At 52.9% G+C, this 8,445-nt stretch overlaps 1 protein-coding gene across 1 annotated transcript in view; it reads right to left on the minus strand.

Annotated features, from left to right (window-relative positions):
* Dact3 (dishevelled binding antagonist of beta catenin 3) overlaps positions 1 to 8,083 on the minus strand; it is a 10,822-nt gene extending 2,739 nt beyond the window's left edge. Inside the window, exons 1-3 of the mRNA XM_050132214.1 lie at positions 7,639 to 8,083; positions 777 to 873; positions 503 to 655 (exon numbers count right to left, since the gene is read on the minus strand). Of these exons, the coding sequence (XP_049988171.1) occupies positions 503 to 655; positions 777 to 873; positions 7,639 to 8,043 (655 nt within the window). The 5' untranslated portion in view covers positions 8,044 to 8,083. The remainder of the gene's footprint in view (positions 1 to 502; positions 656 to 776; positions 874 to 7,638) is intronic.
* Between the last annotated feature and the right edge of the window lie 362 nt (positions 8,084 to 8,445).

Here is an 8,445-nt window from a genome sequence, read left to right on the forward strand (position 1 = left end):
GTCCTGGAACTCGATATGTAGACCAGGCTGGCCTCGAACTCCCAGAGGTCTGCCTGCCTCCCAAGTACTAGGACTTTTTTTAAAAATTTTTAAAACTTTTAAAAATTTTTATTTTATTTTATTTGTTTTTTTTGAGACAGAGTTTCCCAGTAGGTAGGCTGGTCTTGAGCTCACAGAGATCCGCCTGCCTCTGCCTCCCGAGTGCTGACCTGTCCAAGTGCTAGAATTAAAGGCATACACCAAAATGCCTGATGTAGACACTCTTAGGATCCCATTAGCTAAACAGAAGCCCGAAAGGAAGAGACGTTAAGACTGTACCAAGACTGAAGGTCTCAGCCAGAACTTGGAGTGCAATGTGGACTTAATTGTTTTCTTTTTTTTCCCTTTTCTTTTCCTTCTTTCTTTCTTTCTCTTCCTTTCTTTTCTTTTCTTTTCTTTTCTTTTTTTTTAATGCAGGAAGACATCTTCTGACTGTCACAGGGCCTCACCTCACCCACCTTACCTAGGGACTTGGGTCTCTCGCTGGCATAGATGCCCCGGGGGTCCAAGGGACCCAGGCGTCCATAGGAGCCAGATCCGGAGAAGCCACTGTCCCCACAGAAGGTAGATGGTGGTGAATCTGGGCCTCCGGTAGAACTGGGGTCTTCATAGAAGCCTGGATTCCAGGGAGAAGCAGAATGAATTAGGGAGCGGGGTGGGGGAACTGCTTGAGAGGTAGAGGGCACTAAGGAGGACTGGGGCTTCCTGGAGAGACCCCACCCTGCCCCCATACTCACCTGAGCTGCGTCCACTCTCCTGGTCCAAGCCCCCAGACTCCAGACTCAGGTCTCCCAGCTGCTGGCCCAGGTCCCAGATGAGCCCAGGCAGGGCCTCCTGAGGCACAAGAACAGAGTGGTCAGAAGGCTCCAGAGCCCACCAGCCTGCTGTTCACGAGCTCTTGGCAGAGATCCGCTGGGAAATGTCAGCTCTGTCTCTTGTTTCTGTTAGGAAGTCCTTCTATCTAACATTCAACCTCCATGCTGTGGCCCCAACTATGTATGAGTGCTGAGCGATTAGAAGGACCCATCTTTTGTGCATTCGCTGTCAGCTGTGCCCCATCTGTGAGCACAGCGCCCTAACCCCTATAAAAATATTCCCCTTCCAGTCTCACTTCACACCCTTGATTTTCCTTTTTGTACTTTGAGACAGTCTTCCTATGCAGCCCTGGCTGCACTGGAACTCACTATGTAGACCAGGCAGACCTTAAACTCACTCACAGAGACCCTCCTGTCTCTGCTTCCCGAGTGCTGGGGTTAAATTTGTGTACACCACCATCTGGTTCCCATGTGTCTGTGCATGATGTGCACCTGTACTTGAGTGTGGAGGTAGAGGAGGGGCACCAAGTGTACTCTACCACTCTTGGCCTGAACCAGGAGTTCAATTCCCAGTGATTTTCCTGTCTCTTCAGAGCTAAGGTTAGAGGCAGATGTGGGATTCGAACTCTAGTCCTCAAGATTGCTCAGCAGGGGCTCTTAACCACAGAATCATCTCTCTAGCCCTTCCACTGTATTTTAATTTAATCAATTTATTGATTGAATGATGTTTCAAGACAGGGTTTCTGTGTGTAGTCCTGGCTGTCCTGGAACTCTGAAGACCTGGATGGCCTTGACCTCAAGAGGTTTACCTGCTTTTTTCTGTCTCCTGAGTACTGCCCCGACTTCTCTACCTTTTTTTTTTTTTGAGGCAAGTTCTCTGCTTAAGTCAGCCTGACTCTGATGAGTCCTCTTGACTCAGCCTTTCCAGTACCATGAATCTCAGCTTAACCCAGCCTTTTATATGGCTTCTTATGTGGGTACCAGGGATTCAAACTCAGATCTTCATGCCCAAGTGGCAGGAACCTAACTGAGACATCTTCCTAGCTGTCCATAGCTTTCACATAGCCCAGGCTGGCCTCAAACTTGCCATGCAGAGGAACATGTACTTGAACTCATGACCTTCCTGCATGCGCCTTCTGAGTAGGGTATTGCTGGCGGCAACCACTACACTTGGGTTGTAACTTTTTGTGACTTTTTTTTTTTTCAAGACAGGGCTTCTCTATGTAACAGCCCTGGCTGTCCTGGAACTAGCTCTTGTACACCAGGCTGGCCTTGAACTCACAGATATCTGTTTGTCTCTGTCTCCCAAGTGTTGGGATTATGTAGGAGCGGGCAGATCCAAGGGTGGCCATGGGGTTGCCTCCTCCTCAGTTTCTCCCTGGCATGGCCCCTTATGGAAATCTTATGTTCTTGGGAAGTCTCCTCTGAGTGCTTCCTGCTGCAAACTGGCTGTCTCACAGAAAATACACGCAGCATGGCCGGGCAGTGGTGGTGCATGCCTTTAATTCCAGCACTAGGGCCAGCCTGGTCTACAGGGCTACTCCTAGGACAGCCAAGGCTACACAAAGAAACCCTGTCTCAAAAAGCCAAGAAAAAGAGAGAGAGAGAACAGAAAAAGAACAGAAAAACACGCAGCCGAATCCACACACTTCCTTGTGTCTTTCCCTCAGGAAGAAAGTCCTTCTGCAAGTCTAGCCTTGCTGGTAGCTACAACAGTGATCCCAGACCAAGAGCCCCGGGACTGTGGTGGGGGATGGGCTGAGTTGGCGGAGTGATTGCCTAGCAGGGATGGTGACACAGACCTGTGGTCCCGGCACTCATTAGAGGCCAGAGGATAAGAAGTTCACAGCCATCCTTGACTACCTGCTGAGTCTGAGGGCAGCCTGGACAACAAGACCCTGTCTCTACAATTTAAAAAATAAAAATCCAGGATTTCATCTTATTTTGAAAGGCACCAAGGCAGGGCCAGGGAATGTCTCACAAGACACTGAGTGAGACCAGAGACCAGAGGTAGCAGGCTGCCCGGGGCAGACGGTTGACCCTCAGACAAAAGCGGCTTGTCTGGCCGTGTCGTGAGGGCGGGGCCAGCACCCAGCTCTGCCTATTTAGGGCAGAAAGACTGGCCTGGCTCTGGGCAGCAGCCACAGCCCCCCCACTACTCCCCGCCCTTGACTCCTCCCGGTCTGCCCTCCTTCCCTCCCTGAACAGAAGCCCCATGTGGCCCTGTCTGTGTCAACAAAGCCTCCAGTGGGAGGCTTCTACTCTGGATGTGTGCAGATGCCCACAGCCCAATCAATCAACTTTAAGCAAACCCTAAAACAGAAGCCCATGCACACACAGCATTGGGAAGTTTCTGTGAGGGGGAAAAGCCACAGGCTGCCATCAATGGCCTACGTAGGTCCCTAGTGGACCAGACCAGTTGGCTACATGACCCCGGTTACCACCAGGAGCATGAGCTCTGTGCTTCTGCCCCCACCCTATCCTAATGCCCATTCTTTTTTAATGGGATCCCCATCCCCCACCTTGCTAAGATAGTTCTTTTGCCACTCTGCACCCTGTCACTCTGCCTTTTCTCTTGCCTCCTGACATTAAAATATTTTAAGGGTATCACCTGTTTTTGTTTTTATTTTTGTTTTCTGTTGTTGTTGTTGTTTTGGTTTTTAGAGACAGGGTTTCTCTGTAGTTTTGGAGCCTGTCCTGGAACTAGCTCTAGTAGACCAGGCTGGCCTCAAACTCACAGAAATCTGCCCGCCTCTGCCTCCAGAGTGCTGGGATTAAAGGCGTGCACCACCACCAGGCAATCACTTGCTTATCTGTCTCTCTCACTAGGAAGTGACTAGGAAGGGCAGAGGTTTCTGACTGTTTTGTTCACAGCACACTCTTCTCCCTTGGACTTAGCACTTAGGAACACAGTGGAATACTATACAGCTGTTAAGATGGACGAAGGCAGATTTTCTGTGGAGCTGTCACTAAGACACAGTACAGAACAGAAGAAGCAACGTGCATGGGACGGAGAAAGTCAGAATCAAGGTCACAGGGACACATTCCGAGAAATGTGTCATCCTGTGACTTCATCATAAGAGGGACATTGCATACAATGCCACCAGGCGGCCATCCTTTTTGGGTTTGGAGAGAGTCTCGGGTAGCCTTGGCTGACTCCCAGTCTTCCTGCCATCACCTCCCAAATGCTCTCCAGTGCTCATAAGAGAAGCATGCATGCAGGGAAGTGGTGGCGCACACCTTCAATCCCAGCACTCAGGAGGTAGAGGCAGGTGGATCTCTGTGAGTTTGAGGCCAGCCTGGTCTACAAGAGCTAGTTCCAGGACAGGCTCCAAAACTACAGCAAAACCCTGTCTCGGAAAAACAAGAAAGAGAGAGAGAGAGAGAGAGAGAGAGANGAAAGAAGGAAAGGAGGGAGGGAGGGAGGGAGGGAGGGAGGGAGGGAGGAAGGGAGAAGCACTACCACACACAGTGATGACAAAATCTTATGGGGGCCATCATCCTATATGCATGTCACTGCTGGTGGGAGTTGACAAGGGTATTTTAAGCCTAACAAAACCTGGAGGGTCTGTAAAAAACAAAGTTACTGAGTCCCAGCTTGACAGCTTGTCTTGAAGACCAAGAGTAAAGCCTTGGGATCTCACCCAAGAAACTGGAATTTTATGAGGCAGGCCAAGGGTGGGGTTTGAGATACTTCAGTGCTCTGGGAGGCAGAGACAGGAGTATACGAAGTTCAAAGCCTGCATAGGAGTCCAGTCTCAAAAAGAGGGCTAGGGCTAGACAGGGTAGTAGAGGCAGATGAATGTCACAGGGATCAACCAGGGCCACATAGAGAGACCTTGCCTCAAAATCTGAACTAACCCAAAACTAAACTAAAAGCAAACAAACAAAAATAGGGGGAGTGGGGACATTCCTCAGTGGTAGAGCCCCTGCCTAGAATCCCCCAGTGAGGGGCTGGGGTGGGGCTCAGTGGTAGAGCCCCTGCCTAGAATCCCCCAGTGAGGGGCTGGCTGTGTGGCTCAGTGGTAGAGCCCCCGCCTAAAATCCCCCAGTGAGGGGCTGGGGTGTGGCTCAGGGATACAGCACTTGCCTAGGCTGCTCCTAACCCTTAGTTCCAGCCCCTGTACTGGTAAATAAAAAAAGCAAAGCTTTATGCCTTTAATCCCAGCACTTGGGAGGCAGACGCAGGCAGATCTCTGTGAGTTCGAGACCAGCCTGGTCTACAAGAGCTAGTTCCAGGACAGGCTCCAAAACCACAGAGAAACCCTGTCTCGAAAACCAAAAAAAAAAAAAAAGCAAAGCTTTGCCGGGTTCTCTTCATTTCTTTCCTGCCATGCAAACCATCAGAATGGACTCAAGCCAAGGTCAAATGATAGTGGCCTTCTTAACATAGGGAATCAAAGGAGAGATGAGGGGCCCTGTACAGGCTAATGATATTTAAGGTGTGACTTGGTACCCAGTGGCCAAGATTCAAACTCATCTGTTCCACTGTGCAGCTGTAAGACCTTAGGTAGACGTCTTGACCTCTCTGGTCTTCTCTTTCCTCATCTGAAAGATGGGCATCATATAACCAGGTCTTTCATAAGCTCTAAGGGCTAAAATGAATTCAAAGAGCAGTTCTTTCTCTGTGCTCCATTAATGCTAGCTTACCTTGTCACAAGAAAGCTCAGTATCTTAGCAGGAATAATTTCAAATACCACTTGCATAATTAATAATATATGTAAAATGATGAATGGGGGATAAGTTCCACAACTCTCACTTCAGTTTTTCCAGTAGAGGGAAGAGTCAAGAGTTGGGGAACAGACAACCTGAGTTCCTTTATCTTTAAGAGACTCCTTTGCCCAAACTTCCCCGTATCTTTTTTCCTCTCCTTACATTCCAATGCATTTCATCTATGTTAAGAAGTCCTTCTGCAAGTCTAACTCAAATCCTCCTTGCTGGAAGGGATCTTTTTTCCTTTCCAGGAGCAAATAGAGCCCCTCCACATACAACATCCACACTTCTCTTTTCTGAAATACCTCTACTCTTTGACATCCCACATCAGTCTAGCAGAGTCTAACTTCGGTTTTTCTTGCTTCAAAGGGAGTGCGTTTCTGAGAGATGGATGGAGATGTAGGTTGTCTCATAAGGCAGGGGTTCTGGGATCAGAGGTGGCCCCATTCCCTCTTCAGAAGGACCCAGGGACCCTCGACACAGAGATGTTTATATTTAGCGCTTCCCTACTCCTCCATTAGCCAGGCTTCTGTCCCAGTCCGCCACCGCCTCCTCTTTGAGGCTGGGTCGAGCCTTGATTGCTGACAGTGGAGAAGGGGTGGAGTGTGAGGGGACGGTCCTCTCTTCCATCACCACCTCAGGACAGCGGGGAGGAATGAGCAGTGAGAAGTGGGGCAGAAAGGCAAACACACACGGAAGGTGAGGGGCAGAGGAAGGAGAGACCAGCTACTACTGGGATGCTGTAGTGCCGTCTCCCTCCTTCTCCTAGTTGGATGGTGGGGTCTGGCAAAGCCCAGGCAGCTTGGGGTGGGGGGAGCGACTGAAGCTCCCCCCGACGTCCGTAACTTTGGGAGGGGGCGGGGCCTCGCACAGCTGTTTCTGCTTCGAGAAGAATGTAAGGTCCCACTCCCTGCACGGTCAGGCCGGTGGGGGTGGGGCTGGGCGTCTGGACTCAGCCCCTTTCCCCACTTCCCATCCGGGGAGGGGGCAGCCGAGGTCAACAACAGCCAGGGCCCCCTCCCCACCCCCACAGCCTCGGCTCAGGTTTCCCTAAACGGGAAGCTCTGACCACACACATGTACACACACGGAGGCTTAGGGACCGAGATGGGCCAGGGGAGTGGGCTGGGGGAAGGGAAGAGAAACGGAGACAGTGGGGTAGGGGAAAGCATTGAAAGACTAGAGCCAGACTACCGCCCCATTTCTGATATCCCCTGGTTCTGGAAGCTAAGCAGGTCTAGGAAGACCCGAGTCAGGGACAGGGTTAAGAAAAGGAAACAGATGCTGTGGTATAGAAAGATGGGAGGGACACCCGGAAAGGGTCTCCAGACTCGAGCAGTGACATAGGGAGGGAGATAGAGCTGGGGCCTTTGCAATCTGAAAGTCATCATTAGACCGCCCCAGAGTCAGATGCTGCCCCCCCACCCCAGCTACTTTCACCTGGCCTCCCCTTATGTTACTGAGGCGTGGGACCAAGTAGAAGAAAGAAGTGTCATCGGGTAGATGAAAATGCCTCCGAGGGTCTTCAGGGACAGTGAGCCAGTGGGTCCCTCCCTCCAGAGGCCAGAAGATTCCCCTTCCCCCATCCCGCCCCCTCCAGGAATCTCCAAGCACCCCGGGGACTTAAGGGAAGATGGAGCCTGGGTAGCGGGCCCAGAGGGAGGTTATGTTTGAATGCCGGCTGTGTGACCTTGGGTGAGTCTCTTCCTGTCTCTAAGCCTCAGTTTCTTTCTCTGTAAAATGGGGACTCTAAACCCCTCATGAGATGGGAAGATTGTAAGAACCGGAGTGTTGAGCTTGACACACACTAGGCGTCCAGGATGGTTAACAGGGTCCATGCGGAGGGTCTAGTGGAGGCCGTGCATCCTCCCCATCAGCTCGATTTGGGGGTGGGAGGCCAGGTCTCCAGTCTTATCTCTCGTCCTTTTCCCTTGCCTTTTCCTCCACCCTAGGATCAGTGTCCTGCGCGTACACTACCGAGACGGACAGACCGACACACAGACAGGGAGGTGGGGGAACGGATGGGGGAGGGAGGGATGCACGGATGGACGCACGGACAGGCGACCCCTCACCAGCTGCTCCTCCAGGGCTGCCGCGGCCCTGCGTGCCGCTGCCGCATCCTCGTCCTCCTCGGCGTCCTCCTCGTCCTCGGCTTCGGCGCCCCCCATCCCGGGCTGGGCCAGCCGCAGTGCCTGCTGCACGCGGTACTCCTGCCTCTCTCGGAGCCAATGCAACTCGCAGAGCCCGGCCAGGCTGCCTTCCAACCATCCCCGCAGCCGACCCCGCTCCGGGCTCACCGGGAACGAGAAGGCCCGGATCATGGCTGCGGCCCCCCGCCCCAGCCCGGCCGGGCCCCACGGCCGCCCCTCTCGCCGGTCCCACCTCCCCGCCCCAGCAGCCCGCCCGCCCGCTGCCCGGGCTGTCACCGTCTCATCTGCATAGGCGCCCGCCCATTGGGCCGCCCACCCCCGCCTCATCTACATGGCCACGCCCCCGGCGGCACAACACCGACCATCTACTGGCTGCTGCCTTCCGTGACGCAACGCCCCTCCCCGCCCTGCCCCGCCCCCACAACGCATGCTCGCGACTGCCTACGGGGGGGATCAGACTCGCCACGCCCCTTCGCGCACTGACTAAAGCGCTGTGGCCACGCCCTTTACACGTCACAATAAAACAAGCCCGCCCTTGCTCAAATTCCATTGGTGCCTGTCGCTCGGATTCTGAATCTGGTCCCGCCCTCTTGCGGGCGAGCTCTTGCTGCTATTGGACTGTCTGGGTAGAGGGGGATGGCTGGTCTATAAATAGAGACTGGATCCACGTGACAGCTCCGCAGCTGCTCCTGTCTACCCTCCCGAACTTTAAGCTTCTGAGTCTGCGCA

This window comes from Alexandromys fortis, unplaced genomic scaffold (assembly GCF_014885135.2).
Source record: "Alexandromys fortis isolate MF-2015 unplaced genomic scaffold, M_Fortis_MF-2015_v1.1 scaffold_408, whole genome shotgun sequence".
NCBI lineage: Eukaryota > Metazoa > Chordata > Mammalia > Rodentia > Cricetidae > Alexandromys > Alexandromys fortis.